The sequence below is a fragment of the Carettochelys insculpta genome, chromosome 18, assembly GCF_033958435.1.
Source record: "Carettochelys insculpta isolate YL-2023 chromosome 18, ASM3395843v1, whole genome shotgun sequence".
NCBI classification, from domain to species: domain Eukaryota; kingdom Metazoa; phylum Chordata; order Testudines; family Carettochelyidae; genus Carettochelys; species Carettochelys insculpta.
In genome coordinates, this window is record NC_134154.1 from 811,071 (window position 1) to 828,240 (window position 17,170).

Consider the following 17,170-nt stretch of genomic DNA (forward strand, 5'->3'; position numbering starts at 1 on the left):
CGTCCTGTGGCACACACGGCCCAGAGCCAGAGCAAACCCTGCACTGCCGGCTGTCCTGTGGCACACACGGCCCAGAGCCAGAGCAAACCCTGCACTGCCGGCTGTCCTGTGGCACACACGGCCCAGAGCCAGAGCAAACCCTGCACTGCTGCCTGTCCTGTGGCACACACGGCCCAGAGCCAGAGCAAACCCTGCACTGCCGGCCGTCCTGTGGCACGCACGGCCCAGAGCCAGAGCAAACCCTGCGCTGCCGGCTGTCCTGTAGCGCACACGGCCCTGCTGGGATGGGGAGACCAGACAGCCAGAGCCAGAGCAAACCCTGTGCTGCCGGCTGTCCTGTGGCGCGCACGGCCCAGAGCCAGAGCAAACCCTGCACCGCCGGCTGTCCTATGAAGCATACGTCCCTGCTGGCATGGGGAGACTGGAGGGCCAGAGCCAGTGAGATGTTCAGGGTCATGGAGGCAGGGTCAGCCCTTGGCATGGCTTCCAGAGGTGAGGTTAAGTGTTCATGGGCTGAATGCACAGGGGCTCTCCCCTCAGCACTGCTATGACAGACGTGCCTCAGTCCACACAGGCTGTGACACCATGACAGGCGGGCTGGCCCAGAGCCAGCGCTAGGTGAAGGCCAATCCAGGTGTGGCCAGGGCATTGCCACAGACTTTTGCTTTGGTGCTGGTCCCACCCCCCAGGTGAGCAAGCCAATGAGGAGGCAGAGTGCTGGGGCTGAAGCTGACTCAGGTGGGGCTTTTTGTTCATTCACAGAGCACCTGCTGCAAGGCCTATTTACAGGGGCTTGGTGCCTGCAGCCTTGAACCTTCTCTGTCCTAGGATGGCTCCCTGGAGGGTCCTTCTGGTTGTTGTGCTGTGTGCAGTGGTTTTTGGGGAGCCAGGTAATTGGGGGGTCTGCTGGTGGTGGGGGTGTAATGGGGCTGGGGATTCTGCTGGGTGTAATGTGGGGGTGTGTGTTGTGCTGGCTGGGCTGGGGCTGGGATTCTGCAGGCTGTGGTGGGGCTGGAGGGTTGTGTTGGCTGGGCTGGGGTTGGGATTCTGCTGGGTGTGGTGGGGCTGGGTGGGTCTGTGCCCTGGCCTGTCCCTGGTCTCTAGAGTAGGCCCCTGTGCTGGGAGAGAAACTGGTGGACCTCTGCCCTGTGAGGTCATCCCTTAGTGACTCTGCTATTGAGCTGCTTGTGATCTCTGGAGGCTTGGGCCTGCCTGCTGGGTGAGGTGGTGTCTGAAGGCCTAGGCTTGGCTCTAGCCTAGGCGAGTGCCTGTTGGTGTGGGGCATTGGAACAGCAAGGCCCTGGCTTCCCAGGTGTGGGGTTTTGCTGGCCCTGCTGATGAGCTGTGACAGGACCCCAGCTGCAGCCTGGCCTGTGGGTGTGGGGAGAGTTGGCCTCTCTTAGAGGCTGAGCTGATGGCACCTCTTCTTCGGGTGCCTGTGCCCTGACTTGGAGAAAGGGTTGTGTTGCCCTTGGACTGCTAGTGAGAATAGTGGTGGTGTTGTGCTTGGTCTGGTGCCTGGCAGGGAGAGGCACAGGCTATGGACAGAGCTCACCTGGGCCAGAAAAGTCTAGCCTGGTTGCTCTGTGTCTCCCCTGCCCGAAGAGCTGTGAAATGCAGCTCTTATGACCCTCTCTCCCCCCTGCACAGCCTAGGCAATTCCTGTCTCCCCCCCCCCCCCACAGACACACCTGGGTCCAGCCCAGAACACACCTGAGCTGTGGCCTAATGTCTCACAGGCTTGACTTGCAGCCTCTCCCAAGGCTCCCTGTAATCCTGGCTTCTCGGGGCTGCGTGCAGGAGTGGGGGCTTCTCTGGGCGCTCATGAGGAGGGAGGGGCTGGGAGCGGAAAGCTCTGGCTTCAGCTACCCTTGAGGGAGCAAGGAACAGCCTCTGCCACGGGACCTAGGCTGGGTATGTGCCACGCTGTTGGGTGCGCACAACCCCTGTGAAGGGGCTGGCTGCAGAGTCTCTAGCCACGCTGGAGAAAGATGCTGCTTGGCCCTGCAGACCAAGCAGCCCCAGCAGGCAGAGTGTGAGCATCCCCTCCTTGCACCTCTGCAGTGTGGTGGGGAGCAGGGCTCAGTCTTGGTATTTCCACCCCGGTACTCAAATCAAGAGTTGTCGCTAAAAAGAAAGCCCTGGGTTCTCTCCTGACTTCCGAGCCGTTGGGATGTGCTCAGTCACTCAGATCTGCTCCAGCCGTGTGGGCTGACATGCCCCACTCGCATGACTCCAGGAACTGGGGCTTTACAAGAACTAAATGCTGGGAAGTGTCTGTTTAAAATCCAGCCCTGGTAACACTGAGCTCTGCCAGCGGGAGCCCCCAGGGAGCAGAGTGGGGACTAAGAACAAAGCTACTAGCTGGGGCCGTGGGCACCTGCTTCCTAGGCGCTAGAGCAGCTCCAGCTTGGGATGTAGGTGATGCACAGGGAGATACCTGCCTCTGCTTCCTGGGCACCTGCATAACTGCCTGGCTGCTCCCTGCCCTGCAGGAAGGGCTCGGCCTGTCTGAGCTCTCCCTTGGAGGCTCCTTGCAGGGTCCCACTGCCTTGGTCTGGCTGAGTATCTGGACCTCATTTCTCCACTCATGCTCACACCCTGATGACTCTGGATTTACAGGCACAAACCCCCAGTGTCCTAGGAACTGGGTACCAGTACAGGCTCCCTTCGCCACCTCCCTCTAGCCTGTGGTGGCTGAAGCACTCTGGGGTGGGGGGTGTCTCCGGCCATGGAGCCTGGCTCGTGCGCTGTGAGCAAGGAAGGGAGGCTCTACCTGCAACTGGGAGTGAACCCAGCCAGACCAATAATCCCATGTTCCTTCTCTAGCTGCCCCGGAGCTGGCTCCCACCCCATGGAACGGCTCCTCCCATGTAGCCACCACCGCTCACGCTCCACAAGGTGCCCCCACTGCAAAGATGAGCTTCTTCCACAAGGTCCTGAATGGTGAGATCTCCTCGGCTTCAGGCCAGCCAAGAGCCACGGCACAGCCTAGCCAGGCACTGCTTGTCTCGGTGCTCAGCCCGTCAGTGCTGTCCCTCGCTGGCTGAGGCAGGGCTCCCCTCCCATTCAGCAACATGAGCCACAGGCCTGAAGGTGGCAACCTCGCCAGGGACCCTTGGTGCAGAAATGACTGTGCTCATAGGGCAAGGGCTGGGTGACTTCATCCTGAAGGATGTTGATGGGGAGGGGGCTCAGTGCTGGGAGTTTGACAGGCCTCTTAATCACCAGCCAACTGCTCCAGGAGAACGGCCTGAAGGAAGGTGCCTTCCCTTTGGGGATGGAGGGGCCGTCACCTGCCCATGCCTTGAACTCTCATGGGGGCTAATGGGCCCTGTCATAGGGCTGCACCTCTCTGCTCCCTCTCTCGAGAGGCTCACAGCCAGCCTTCAGCAGGTCACGTGGTGGCGGTGGAGGGTCCCACTGATGGCCGCCACACGTCCTAGGCTGGTGCATGCTGCAGAGGGAGGGCTGGGAGGTGCCTGACCACTTGAGCCATGCGGAGACCGTGGCAAGGTCTCCGAACTGGGCTGGGATGTAGAGGAGGCTCCTACATGCCTGTTCTTCCATTCTGGGGCTGAATGGACACCTGTGCAGTTGGAAGGAAGTGGCTGTAATGCTGATGACTTTAACTCTGGCATTTGCACTGCGGCAGCAAGAACTCTGCAGGGGAGAAGTTGGCCCCTGGGCAGCAAGAACGCCTCCCTGTTGAGATAAATGAACCCAGCTCTGTAATAGGCCGAGGGGTTAGGAACAGATTCCCCTGTGGGCCATCTGTTTGCACAGTGCTGACGGATCAGGCCAGCAGTCCCAGCCCTGTCCAGCAGTGCCCATGAACAGCAGTCCCTGGAACAAGTCTAGTTTGCAATTCTTCTCTCTCAGCTGCCAAAGACTTCGTGTCCCCCTTCTGGGCAGTTGCTTCGAACAGCACAGTGGCTCCTGCTGCCTCGGCCACCTCCGGTACCGTGGCATCTGACCCCCTCTTAGCTCGGACGCCTGCCCGCAGCCAGTCTCTGCAAGCTGGCCTCTCCGCTGCATCTGCAGAGATAAACTTCACCCTAAGGATCCTGAACGGTGAGACCTTCCTACAGCTCTTAGTGAGGTTGTGCCAGGCAAGAGCCTTCCGCCGCCTCGGTGCTCTGTGCCCCGACTCTCTCCAAACCCCCTGGCCCCTCCACAAAGCCAACCCTGGTAAACAACCCCCAGCAGCCTAGGAGTGGGCCTGGCTGTGGGCTTCATCTGTCCATGGAGATCTGGGTAATGTGCTCCTGGCTGTGACCATCTACTGGCAGCCTGGGGGCGCTCATTTGGGAGACTGCTGATTTACCCTCCTCTCCCCAACCACCTTGCATGCAGGACTCCGTGGGTGGGAAAGCTGGGGCACCTCCCCAGGGAGGTGTTGCTCCACCCCAGTTGAGTGGGGAGCTGCCACACAGCCAGCTACTTGGGTTGCAGGGTGGACCAGCTCTAGAGCTCTGAACCTTGGCTGGTCCCACACATGGGTGCTTGGGGAGCAGGGGTGGGGTGGAGCCAAGTGGCTGGGAGGCACCTGTTAGCCAGGCTGGCATGAAGGCACAGCTCCCAGGGCATTGGAGCCAACAGTGGTGTGTAACCACAACAGCAGAACTCCAGGCTTAGCGTAGCATCTGGTGCTCACTGATCAGCTATGTGGGGATTTTCTGCCCCACTGCCTGAGTGGGCAGCTGGTCCCCTGCTCACCTCTGTCCCATGGACTTGGTGGGGAGCAGCTGGCTGGCTGTGGTGACCAGCATCCCTCAGAGCAAGTCAATGGCTCCCAGTCCAGCTCCCTGGTGAGCGCTGACTTCTGACCCTGCAGGCTCCAGCCTGATCTCCTGGAAAGCAACAACTCCTAGTCAGCAGCAGCCTGAAAAGGGAAGGGTGCTGACCTCTGTGCCAGGCAGCCCCTCTGGGAAGGACTGGTGCTGATCCAACCCCTCTAGTCTCCCCTGCACTCCAGGGCAGGAGTGGTGCTAGCAAGATGCTCTGGCTGGCTGCAAGGAGCTGGTGCAGCCCTTCCCCACCCATCACCTGCATGGCTGCTGGGGAGGGGGGCTTACTCAGCCCTGGGATGGAGGGACCTGGGCCAGGTGTTTGGGGTAGCACAAGGTGGTGTCGCCTGTCACCCTCTCTCCTCCTGCAGAGGACTTCAGGGCAGTGGCCAAACCCCAACCCTACACCCCTGGTGCTCCCATCCACATGGAAGCCAGAGTGGAGTCCAGTGGGGGCCCTCCTGCAAGGATCTATGTGGATGAGTGCTACGGGACTCATGCAAAGCGCCTGAGCCAGTCCCGGAGCATCTATGTGATCGTGAACAACCACGGGTCAGTTGGGGTGAAGGGCATGGAGGTGGGAGATGGAAGCTGCTCGGGCTTGTTCTCCAGCCCTGGCTGGGGGTCTTGCTCTCCACACAGACAGGCAACGCCATAGCTGGCAGCACTAGGGCAGCAGTGGGCAATTCAGGCTAGTGAGTGGCCTGTGGGGTGGCCCTCTCTCCGTGGGCTGCAAGATGGTCATACCCAAGCCAGTCTCCCAGATAAGGCAGGCCTGTGGACTGGGCTCGTGTACCTGGGATGTGCCCATGCACTGACCGGGGCACTCCCTCTGCACCCATCCCTGCATGCAGCCAGTGCCGCTGCCTCCCACCAGCAGGTTCCAGCAACCCGCATGCGCCGAGGAGAGCGAACATCCTGCAGGCCCTGTGCTCAACCTGGGACTCCCTGTGAGCTGCAGGTTCACCACCAGTCTGGGCCCTGAGTGCACAAGTCCTGGTTCACACTCTGCTTGGTCCTGTATTTGTAACTCTGGAGCAGTGTTTCCCAAACATAAAACCTTCGTGTGCCCCTTCTGGGACATCAGCGCAGCCCCTCCAGTGCTTGTCTCCAGCTCTGCTGCATACCATGCATTGAGATGCTGCCCTAGGGGTCGGGAGCCCTGGCTCTAGCTGGGGGACTCTAACTCCCACGCGCACCTCTCCTGGGATGTGCCCATCGCCTTGGTATCACGGTGCCTGGGATGTGCTGCTGGGAAGGATGGTGGCCTGGTCTGTAACATGGCAGCCCTGCTGGTCTGTCAGCTGCTATGTGTCACGGCAGAGCAGGGTGCTTCCTCCAAGCCCTCCCCTGGAATCTTGTCTCCCCCCAGGTGCCTGCGTGGCAGGGAGTCTGGGGACGTGGCTGTCTGGCATCGGCCGGTGGAGTCCATCCTGCACTTCGCCATCCGGGCTTTCGTGCTGGCTGATGAAGCGGAGGAACATGTGAGGCTGGGGGGGATGACTGGCTGTGCCCTTGGTGCAGCTGGAGTGGGGCTGGGGGCTCCTGGGTGGTGTGGTGGGAGAAGACCACCCCACAAGCTGCCCATTAGAAGCTGGTGTGGGGGCCTTCAACGGGCTCCCTGCAGTGGTTGAGCAGAGCTGCTGGTGCCTGGCCCCGCTCCCCCACTGGGCTGAACCAGAGGAGCAGGTGAAAGAAACCCCCTTAACTGGCCTCCTATGGGGCCCCTAAGCTCTTGCCTGCTGGGCGGCCAACTGCCCCCACTCCTGGCTGGGCCGAGGTGGTCCTTGCCTGGCAGGGCTGAGCTGGGCTGGCGGTGGGTACAGCCTGAGTCAAGGTGAGGAGAGCCCCTCGAAGGCACCTTGTCTGGCTGGGCAGGGGGCTGTGGGGTCTGGTGAGTGGCAGCCAGCAGCTGTCCTAGGATGTGCAGTGGCCCAGCTGAGCTCAGCCCCTGCAGCCATCTCAATGCATGTGCAGCAAGTCACCCAACAGGCTCGTGCTTTGCTGGGTCCCCCTCTGCACTGCCTCAATGTCCCCTTGGCACACCAGCAGCTCCATGCTTGCCGGGGTGGGGGGGGCACATGTAGGCCTGCTGCATGGAGGAGAGCTGACCCACATCCCATGGGCCACTGGCCCAGCTCAGGGCACTAAATGGGCAGGGGCGGCGCAGTCCCTGGCTGCTCTGCCTATGACCTGAGCCGAGCCCCACTGTCATCCACTCTCGAGGGGCTGCACTGACAGGTGCCCTCTTTCAGATCTACATCCACTGCTTGCTGTCTGCCTGGGGCCCGCAGCACCTTGCCAGCCTTGGGAAGAAGTCCTGCTACTACAACAGCACCTCGGCCAGGTCTGCTCAGCCCCCCTCAGGGCAGTACCCAGGCTAGCTGGGCACGCCCATCGCCCCACTGGCAGAGGGCTGCTATAGCCGACACAAAGTCCTTTCCCAGATGCTGAGTGTGACCGAGAGCTGGATGCAGGAACTCGGTCTGACTGAGGCGCTTGGGGTTACGCTGGGGGGGGGGGGGGTTGACTAAACTGGAGCCCATGAGCTGCTCCTCACCCCAAGGGCCTGGCCCCAGGGAGGAACCCCCAAAAGCAGGTTTGAATCCAGCGGAGCTGGGCTGGCAGTGCCCTATGGGGGTTGGGGGGAGCAGCCGCTGTCAAGACGGTTCCAATGGCTGCATGACAACAGCCACCACAGCTGTTCCCAGCTGGCAGCCTCTAGAGAGGAGCCAAAGCCACAATGGTGTGGGGCTGATCAGTACACGGTGCCAGCTTGTGGGGCTCTATGGGGCACCTGGGGTTGGCCTACAGCCCTGCTCCAGCCATGCTGTGGGTGGGGCTGCTGCCCAGCAACTCCTTCCTCTCTCACCAGCTGGCAGAACCTTGAGGACCCCTCCCAGAACGTGAGGTGTAGCTGCTGTGACAGCCACTGCCCTGCTGACTCCGCTCCCCCAGAAGAACTGAGAGGTACCGGGCCCCTGTGCTTGTTGCCACTTGTGATCCTGTACAGCTGGGGCAGGCTGCTGACCCAGCTGGTTGCAGCAGAGTGCAGGCAGGACCTGGTAGCGAGTAACTACTCCATCCCAGGGCCAGTGGGTGCACCCACAGGCCCTATCTGACCTCCAGCTGCGTCCTCCCCCGTCTATGGGGGCAGGGGGCTACAGGGCCTTGAGTGATCTTGCTGTGATGCCTGGGAGGTGGGTGGGCGATAAGAACAACGCTGCTAGCTGCCCTGCTGCTAACCAAGCCACACTCATACACTGGCGTGGCCTGCAGTGATGAGCTGCAGGCTGGACCTGTGGCCTCTCTCTCCTTGTGGCGGCCGCCATCCTGTGTCTCCACAGCTGTGCTCGGCTGCCTGAGTTATCAGTGGCTTTGTGCCTGAGCACAGACACAGAGGCTTATCTTCCTCCAGCGTTTGCAGGTGAAGGGACGCTCCACAGCCAGGTGGCTGGCCCCTTGACTGTTCGCAAGGCAGAGGCTCCGTGGTACGAAGGTAGGTGCTGATCTTGTATTGGTAATTCCCACCTCCTCTCCCAAGTGAGTCCAGCATCTCCAGCCCCACACCTGCAAATGGCAGTGTCTCCTGCCAGCAGCTGAACAAGGTGGCTACACTTGGTTCAGTAGCTCTCAGTTGGCACTGGCTGCTCGTACCAGCAGTGCTGGGTGTTCTCTGCAGGGGGCTCAGAACAGAACCCCTAATGGAGGGCTCCTGGCCACAGGGGACCTGCTTCTCTGGGCTCAACACCTGCTGTCTCTGTCCCAGAACGCTGCCGCTCCCTGAAGAACCTTCTGCTGGTGAGTGTTGCCTTTGCGGGCAGCTGTCTGGTGGGAGCCCTCTTCGTGGGAGGCCTTTTGACTCTGGCACTGGCCTTATTCCGGTTACATCAGCGCAGCAAGGGGCCCCGGCAGCTGAGGAAGAGGAAGGAGTACCCCTACCACACTGAGCTGCAGACTGTGGTGAGTGCCCTGGTAACAGCTGAAGAGCCTCAGAAGGATGAGAAGGAATCCAGCCCAGACTGCAACTTGAACACAGAGGTGGTGAAGGAATAAGCAGCCCTGCAAGCTACAATAAATGCTCTTTCTCTAATGTCTGGCATTGGGCTCCTCCTTCCCAGGGAGACCCCAGCAGAGGGCTCGGGTGGGACTGGCTCAGCCACACCATGTGACTCATCTCCTGGTTGGAATGAGCCTCAGCTGCCCCCAGCTTTCTCTGCTGAGAGCTCTGGGGGGTGGGGGGGGGGAGGAGGAGAGGATGCAGCTACCTGGTCTGCTTAAGGAAAACCTGTGGGGCAGTGCCAGCCTTGAGGCACTGGGGTGGGGGGAATAACGGGAACTGCCCCTTCTCCTTGCTAGCTGCACAGTCTTCCTCCTCGGCACACCAAGGCCCTAGTGTGATTCCAAACTCGGTACTAGATCCCTGGCCTGAGCCCTCCCAGCAGTGGCTGATGTCTGGGGGACTAGGGAGGGAGCCCAGCTGCCACACACTCTGGTTGCCCCCTTAGGGCAGAATCAGCCAGTGACATGGGCTTCTGGTGCCATTTGGGCTCAGCAGTAACAGCTGAGTACCCACATCCTGAATGCAAGTGCCCTCTGACTTAGAACAGGCCTATGCTGCCTCGGTTTCCTGCAAGTACTGAACCAGGGCACTTGTCCAGTAGCAATGGGTACTGCACAGCTCACGCAAGTGCAGCAACTTGTGCTTCAGCCCAGCCTCTGAGACAGGCCAACCGAAGCTGCACTGGTGGTGGGGCCTGTGCTCAGAGGCTGGCACTGTAGCTGCTGTACGGCAGTGGGCACCTGCCAGCTTCCTCCAAGTTGTGCTGCTCCCACCCCCAGCAAAAAGAACCCTTGCCAGCCATGCCGCAGGCCAGGGGTGTTGCAGCCAGTGTGCCCAAACTGTCAACATCCCCTGTGGTGGCTCTTGGCAGCTGGGGCTCAAGGTGCAGGGTTTGTCAATTCCATCCTGCCCCCCCAGCAGCTCTCTGCAGAACCACAGGAAGGGGGAGGTTGAACTGCTGCTTCCCAGCCCTAGCAAGCTTGTGGGGAACATAGCCTGCTCTGGAGAGAAGGCACAAGCCTGCTGGAAGAGGGATGTGGTTTTAAAAGCTGTGCCCTGGCTTCAATGGCCAGGGGGAGGGGAGCTGCCTTCTGTGGTTACTCATTTACTTTCCCTCCCAGCCTGCTATTAAGACTTCAAAAACCTGCCCCTGATGGCTGTCTGAGGCAGTATTGGGGCAGGGTGGGTTGAAACCAATGCCCTGGAGCCTGGGGCAGCTTGTTGTGGCCATGACTGGGCTGCAAGTGCCTAAGATTGTGACCATAGGGAATGTGATGCTTATGAGCAAGAGCTGCAGCTGTGAAGTGGGGGTGCTGCCATGAAGTGAAGTGGGCAGTGTTAGACAAGGGAGGTGGGTCTTTGCCCACCAGAGCTTTTGTGCCAAACCATCTGTTAGCCTACAAGCTGCCACAACACTTCTTGTTGGTTTGGAAGATACAGCTGAATATGGCCACCCCTCTGGTACTGACAAGATTAGGAACCACAGCTGTGTCCCATGGAAGTGAAGCAAATTCTGCTTAGAACAGTTTATTGGGAGGTGAGGGTGGTCAGAGGAGGCTGTGGAGTCAGTCACCCCCCCCCCCCCCCCCCAAGTAGGAAGGGGAGTTTAGTGCAGGTACCCACAGAACAGGGTTTCACAGTAAATACAAGTTACTGGCTCTCCCACTCTGGGCCTCCAGGGAAATCCCCTGGCAGACCACAGGAGGTAAAACTGACCCTCCTTCCTGTACTCCCTGAGTCAGGCCCCAAAGGCTCACCGTGACCTTCCCATGCTGCCAGGGCACTGGGCTTCCAGCATGTGGGTTGGGTAACTGGAGCCTGCCCCATGTCCCAGCAGGCTCGCAGAAAAGGGCTCCACCACCCTTGGAGTCAGGTAGGGGGTCTGGTGCTGGTGGCCATAAGGGGCTGCCTGCAGTCTCAGGAGGATGATGGGGGGGCCCCTGCTGCAGAGTAGAGTTTGCGGAGGCTGGAGTCCAGCAGGAAATCCACAGACCTGCAGCAAAGGGAGGCTGTGGTTATTTCAGCACCTGCCCCCCGCTGTGGCTGTCTGTACCAGCCCCTAGGCAGCAGCTCCTGTGGGCTAGTGACTTAACAGCCTTTATCCCCAGCTCTGAGTTGATCTGTGCTGTGCCCTTAGTGAAGGGGCTGGTCTCCGGGATCTCCCAGCTCTTCTTGCAGAGGGCAGCCCTGGCCAGCTACACAGACGGTGTAAGTGGGCCACTGGTGTGGTGGGGGGCAAGTGCAGCGCCAGCACCATGCAGGATGGCAGCTGGCCTGGCTTGTGGCAGGGGCTGCCATAAGGGGCACCCAGCACCCCCTCCCACTTCCTGGGAGCTGCAGCTTGTGCTGCCCCTCCACCACCTGCAGCCTGGCCCCAGCCCTCCCACTGCAGGGCTGCCGTATGTTCAGGCCACCTCTAGGCCACAGGCCCCTGCCCTGGTTTGGGCTGCGAGCAGCTTGTTGGCTGCAGGGCAGAGGCAGGTGTGGCAGCTGTGTGTGGGCAGAGCCCTCAGCAGCCAGTCTGAAAACCGCAGTAGGGCCTAAAGGCTGGGTGTGATCCCTCTGGTGGGCGAGCTGCACCTGAGCGCTGTTACCTGACTCAGCCCTGAGCCCAGGGCCAGGCTGGGTCTGCACTGAGCCTGGTGCTGCTGCCTGGCGGGGGCGGGGTGGATGGGGCTGACAGAGTGCTTGATGGCGCTGAGCAGCTGAAGGTGGGTGCTGAGCGCCTTCATGCCCACGTGTGCAGGGCAAGGGGCTCAGCATCACCTTGCCAAGCCCTGGGCAGTACTGAGGGGACAGCGTGGAAGCTGCTAGCCAGGTCAGTGCTAAACGCCTGGCAGGGGCAGCAGCGAGTGTGGCGTTATACAACCCCTGCAGCTGCCTCCTTGCTGCTCCCATGCAGTGCCGCCTATCCATAGGGCGAGGTGGGGCTGCTGCCCTGGGCCTAGGCATTTGGGGGCCCTGCAGTGGCTGTGCAGGATGGGAGGGATCCCTGGGGCACGGGGCAAGCAGCTGCCCTGCCCTTACCTGTCAATGGGCTTGATGATGATGGGAATGGCGGAGAGGCCGAGGGCCGTGGTTGTCCACTTCCGGACAGGGAGGGGCCAGCGTGTCAGGGCACCCAGGAGGTACAGGGATGCAGCACAGATGCGGTTAATGGTGAAGCCGGGGATGGCCACCGAGGCCAGCGCCTGCCACACAAACGTGTCCACCACGGCCACGGCCACCTGTGTCGTCCTCCCGGCGGCATGGGCATGTGCCTGATGAGACAGCGCAGAGAGCGTGGGGCAGGGGTAGGGTGTGGGGGGCACAGAGGGATGTACTGCTGAGGTAGACAAGGGGGGGGCATACCACACTGCACCACTAAGGTAGACAAGGGGGAGGTGACACGCTGGAGCCAGCAGGGAGTTGGGAAAATGGTGTGGAAAGGAATGGACCACAACAGCAGGTAAGAAGAAAAATGTTCATTATGGGGGCTGTGTGTGCATGCATCTGTGTGCACATGTCTGTGCAAGCATGTGTGCACGTTTGTACAGTAAATCCTCAAAATGCACAACTTTGAGTTGCACTCGCATTAACACGAGTTAAGCACACCTCAAAGCCGCTTTGCAGCTGTCTCCTCGACAGGGCCCCCAGCAGGGGGAAGCCAAGTGGGCAGATGGCTGCCCCCTGGTTCCTGCCGCTCTGGGAGCTGGGCAACTGACAAGCCCTGGTGGGCTGGTCAGCTTCCCAGCTCCTGCAAGCCCAGGGCAGCTAGCAACCCAGGTTGTGGCCTAGCTCCCCAACTTAAATGAAATTTGAGCTGCGCCGGGGCTGCAGCAACACAATCCCCACGTAACTTGGGGGTTGGCTGTACGTACGCGTGTGTGTGCACGCACGCACAGCTGGGGGGATACAGCTCTGTGTGGGTGTGAGACAGTGCAGGACTCTGGACTGGAGAGCCCAGGGGTCAGGCACATGGCAAAGCACATTAGCAGGACCAGTTGACTGCTCCTGCAGGGCCACTCACTGGAGCTGGGGAGGTGAGCAGAGACAGGGCAGGTGCGTGCCATGGAGGGGCACAGGACACGACCAGTCCTGAGCTGATACCATGAATCCGCAGAGGCCCAGGGCGCCGGCCGACCGGCGGTGTCTCGTGCCTGCTGCAAGTGGCGCAGAGGAAGACAGGGCCTGAGCACGGAGAGCAGAGGGGGCAGGACTAGCTGTGTCTGTGCAGAGCTGGAGGCTGCCCTGGCTCAGAGGCAGAACAGCTTTCTGGTGCATGAGCAGGACTGGCTCAATATACAGAATCTGGGCACAACCTCAGGCTTACGCTGCCCTGTTGGTCATCAGGAGAGGGGCAGCCTTGCCACATGGATGGGCAGAGGCCCCACAGGGAGACTAGCCCTGCACTGGCTCGGCTCTGCTCCCTCCACCTGCACCTGATCAGGGTTGAAGAGACGGGATCTTCCTCTGGCCTGTGTGGGATTTAGGACAGGCCCAGGGATCCCCAAGGCCCAGGAGACAGCCAGGGATGGGGACATGTGAATTTGAGAACCCCAGGGCACTTACAGCAGCTGCCTTCTTTCCCTTATCAATGGCATCGGCCGTCACGTAGGTGGTTGCCACCCCATAGCTGGCCCAGACCAGTGAGACGGGCACAAGGGCTCTGAAGGATTCGCCAACTTCATTGGCATAGCCTGCAAGAAAGGGCCAAGGTCAGAGGGGCCAGCTGGTGGGGGTGGGGGGCGGTTAGTCACAGGCCAGACAGGAGTTCAAACTCAAAATTGTTGGAACTCTACTCAAGCGCCACCTCCACGCACCCAGTAGCCAGAAGATCAGCCACCCAAGTGTGTCATTCAAGCGTCAGCACTAGGCTTCAGAGTGAACATGCGCATGGCCATGCAGGGTGAGACCAAAGCCCCCTCTGGCCCAGCACCCTGTCTCTCGACAGTGGCTAGTGCCAGGTGCCCCAGAGCGAGGGAACAGAGCAGGGAATCCAAGTGATCCATCCGTTGCCCATTCCCAACCACTGGCAAACAATGTCTGGGACACCTTCCAGCCCAGCCTGGTTAACAGCCAGCGATGGGCCTCTCCTCCAGGAGCGGGCCCAGCTCTTTTTTGAACCCTGTTATAGTCTCAGCCTTCACAGCCTCCTTGGTGGGGTGTTCCTCAGGCTGGCTGTGTGTGGTGTGAAAACCACTTCCTTGTGTTCTCTCTGACCCTGCTGCCTGTTCATTTCGCTGGGCAAGACCTAGACCTCGGCTCATCAACCACTGCTCAGAGGGAAGCTGCTCCAGCCCCCTCCTCAGCTGTGCTGCCCTGGCCTGCCAGGGACTTAGACATGAGCAACGTCGCACTTACTGCTACCCTCAGCCAGTCCCAACACTCTGCACCTTCTGATGGCTGCTGCAGGCTGAGTGGCTGTTTGCAGAGAACTCGCCATAGTCCTGCCCAGATACAGTGACGGAGACACACCTCTCACAGACCTGGAAGGGACCTCGGGAAGTCGCTGAGTCCAGCCTGCTGCCCTCGGCAGGCCTCTCTCTGGAACGGTCACAGCTAGTTCAGCCCCATCCCTGCAGCTGGGACGCTGTTTGCCAATGGCCATTGCTGGACATTTCTCAACACAGAACGTCCTCGGCCCGTTTCCGCCCAGCCACTCCCTTCTACGGCTCCATCTAAAGCTCCCTGCAGTCTGCTGTGGGCAGCGCCCGCTGGGGCATGCGGCGACTAGGCTCCCTGTGCACTCTTCACACCCCTCCGCGAACTGCCCGCTGAAACGCCCTGGCTCCGGGGTCCCTCCCCAGCGGGCTGAGGCTGGGTCAGGCCGGACAGGGCAGGGCCTCTGCTGCAGCTCCTGCGCCCACTGCTGCCTGCAGGGCTTCGAGTCCCTAAGCCCTGGCACCTGCCCAGAGCTGCAGCTGTGCCAGGCCCTGGCGCGGACTGGTTGAGCCCCGGCAGAGGCCAGGCTGGCCCGGGGCGCAGGGTCAGGGCGGTCACCTTGGGAGCGCCCCGCAGCGAGGCGCAGGCGCTGGGGCACAGCCCCGGGACACACGGGAGCTGCGGAGCTCGCGGGGGCGGCACGTGCCGCGCGCTGGCAGGGGACACGGGGGGCACCTTGTCCGGCAACGCAGCAATGGGGCGGGGCTGGGCCGGGCCGGGCCGGGCCAGGGCCAGGGCGCCGGAGTGCAGCCCCGCCGCAACACACGCTGGCAACTACGCTCCCTACATGGGGCAGGCAACACAACAGCGCTCGCGCGCGCACACACAAACAGGCGCGCGCACACACACACACAGAGGCACACATACACGTGCGCGCGCGCACACACACACACAGGCACACATACACGTGCGCGCGCACACACACAGGCACACAGGCGCGCGCACACACGGAGAAGCAGGTGACCAGCCGGCCTCAGCCCCGGAGTGTGGCTGCCCCCTCTCCGCAGTGCGGCCCCCCGGCAGCCCCGGCCCGCGTGGGTACGACACACAACCCCACTGTGCTCGGACGGGGGGGAGGATCGGGCCCGCGGCGCTATAGGGGGCGGGGGGCCGGATCGGGCCCGCACTCACCCAGGTAGCGCACCCACGTGTCCCGGTACAGGTCGGTCTCGGCGGGCGGCCCCATGGCGCAGCGGCCCCCATGCAGCCCGAGGGCAGGTCAGCAGCAGGGCGGGCGCGTCGCTGTCCGCCCAAGGGGGAAACACGAGTTTTTAGACGGTCCCTAATTCCGCCCCAAACAAAGATGTCTGCCGAGCGCGCCGGCCCGTCAGCCACGTGACAGGGAAACGGGGCGTGGAACGGCCGCGCGCGCCGCTGGTGTTCCGGCGGGAGAAGGCGGGGCTCGTCGGGGGTCAGGTGACGCGCTGGGCGGGGGTGGGGGTGCTCGGGGATGGGGGGGTCTGGTGACGCGCTGGGTGGGGGTGGGGGTGCTCGGGTGTTTTGGGGTTAAGTGACGTGCTGTGGTGGGGGTGCTCAGGGATGGGGGGGGTCTGGTGACGCGCTGGGCGGGGGTGGGGGTGCTCGGGGATGGGGGGGTCTGGTGACGCGCTGGGTGGGGGTGGGGGTGCTCGGGTGTTTTGGGGTTAAGTGACGTGCTGTGGTGGGGGTGCTCAGGGATGGGGGGGTCTGGTGACGCGCTGGGCGGGGGTCAGGGTGCTCAGGGATGGGGGGGGTCTGGTGACGCGCTGGGCGGGGGTCGGGGTGCTCGGGGATGGGGGGGTCTGGTGACGCGCTGGGCGGGGGTCGGGGTGCTCGGGGATGGGGGGGTCTGGTGACGCGCTGGGCGGGGGTCGGGGTGCTCAGGGATGGGGGGGGTCTGGTGACGCGCTGGGCGGGGGTCGGGGTGCTCGGGGATGGGGGGATCTGGTGACGTGCTGTGGTGGGGGTGCTCGGGGATGTGGGGGTCTGGTGACGTGCTGTGGTGGGGGTGGGGGTGCTCGGGGATGGGGGGGTCTGGTGACGTGCTGTAGTGGGGGTCGGGGTGCTCAGGGGTGTTTTGGGGTTAAGTGACATGCTGTGGTGGGGGTGCTCGGGGATGGGGGGGGTCTGGTGACGTGCTGTGGTGGGGTGGGGGTGCTCGGGGATGGGGGGGTCTGGTGACGTGCTGTGGTGGGGTGGGGGTGCTCGGGGATGGGGGGGTCTGGTTACGTGCTGTGGTGGGGGTGGGGGTGCTCGGGGATGGGGGGGTCTGGTGACGTGCTGTAGTGGGGGTTGGGGTGCTCAGGGGTGTTTTGGGGTTAAGTGACGTGCTGTGTTGGGGGTGCTCAGGGATGGGGGGGTCTGGTGATGTGCTGTGGTGGGGGTGGGGTGGGGGTGCTCGGGGATGGGGGGGTCTGGTGATGTGCTGTAGTGGGGGTCGGGGTGCTCAGGGGTGTTTTGGGGTTAAGTGATGTGCTGTGGTGGGGGTGCTCGGGGGTGGGGGGGTCTGGTGACGTGCTGTAGTGGGGGTCGGGGTGCTCAGGGGTGTTTGGGGGTTAGGTGACGTGCTGTGGTGGGGATGGGGGTGCTTGGGGATGGGGGGGAGGGTTTGGTGACGTGGGGGTGGGGGTGCTCGGGGATGGGATGAGTTGGGTGGTCTGACGTGCTGTGGTGGGGTGGAGGTGCTCAGGGATGGGGGGGGTCTGGTTACGTGCTGTGGTGGGGTCGGGGTGCTCAGGGGTGTTTGGGGGTTGAGACGTGCTGTGGTGGGGTGGGGGTACTCGGGGATGGGGGGGTCTGGTTACGTGCTGTAGTGGGGGTTGGGGTGTTCAGGGGTGTTTTGGGGTTGTGACGTGCTGTGGTGGGGGTGGGGGTGCTGGGGGATGGGATGAGTTGGGTGGTCTGGTGACGTGCT

At 62.2% G+C, this 17,170-nt stretch overlaps 2 protein-coding genes and 1 long non-coding RNA gene across 5 annotated transcripts; 1 reads left to right on the forward strand and 2 right to left on the reverse strand.

Moving 5' to 3' along the window:
- The first annotated feature begins 823 nt into the window (after positions 1-823).
- LOC142022881 (uncharacterized) lies at positions 824-8,905 on the forward strand. The gene is made up of 9 exons (XM_075013203.1): positions 824-890; positions 2,830-2,946; positions 3,883-4,074; positions 5,162-5,342; positions 6,163-6,274; positions 7,046-7,137; positions 7,666-7,760; positions 8,209-8,289; positions 8,560-8,905. The coding sequence occupies exons 1-9, from the start codon at positions 830-832 to the stop codon at positions 8,844-8,846; spliced, it is 1,218 nt and encodes a 405-aa protein (XP_074869304.1). The 5' UTR covers positions 824-829; the 3' UTR covers positions 8,847-8,905.
- LOC142022901 (uncharacterized) lies at positions 3,681-6,042 on the reverse strand. The gene is made up of 3 exons (XR_012648070.1): positions 5,990-6,042; positions 4,720-4,853; positions 3,681-4,038 (listed from the first exon to the last, which is right to left on the reverse strand). It is a non-coding gene; the product is annotated as an uncharacterized LOC142022901 (long non-coding RNA).
- Positions 8,906-10,421: 1,516 nt separating the features above from the next.
- On the reverse strand, positions 10,422-15,593 carry MTFP1 (mitochondrial fission process 1). 3 transcript variants are annotated; one of them, XM_075013226.1, is made up of 4 exons: positions 15,409-15,593; positions 13,405-13,532; positions 11,881-12,113; positions 10,636-10,846 (listed from the first exon to the last, which is right to left on the reverse strand). In XM_075013226.1, exons 1-4 carry the CDS (start codon positions 15,461-15,463, stop codon positions 10,771-10,773), a joined length of 492 nt encoding a protein of 163 aa, XP_074869327.1. In that variant the 5' UTR covers positions 15,464-15,593; the 3' UTR covers positions 10,636-10,770. The 3 variants fall into 3 exon arrangements, with proteins under 3 accessions (XP_074869328.1, XP_074869327.1, XP_074869326.1); XM_075013225.1 differs by lacking the exon at positions 15,409-15,593 and adding an exon at positions 14,311-14,803; XM_075013227.1 differs by lacking the exon at positions 11,881-12,113 and having other exon boundaries at positions 10,422-10,846.
- Positions 15,594-17,170: the final 1,577 nt, after the last annotated feature.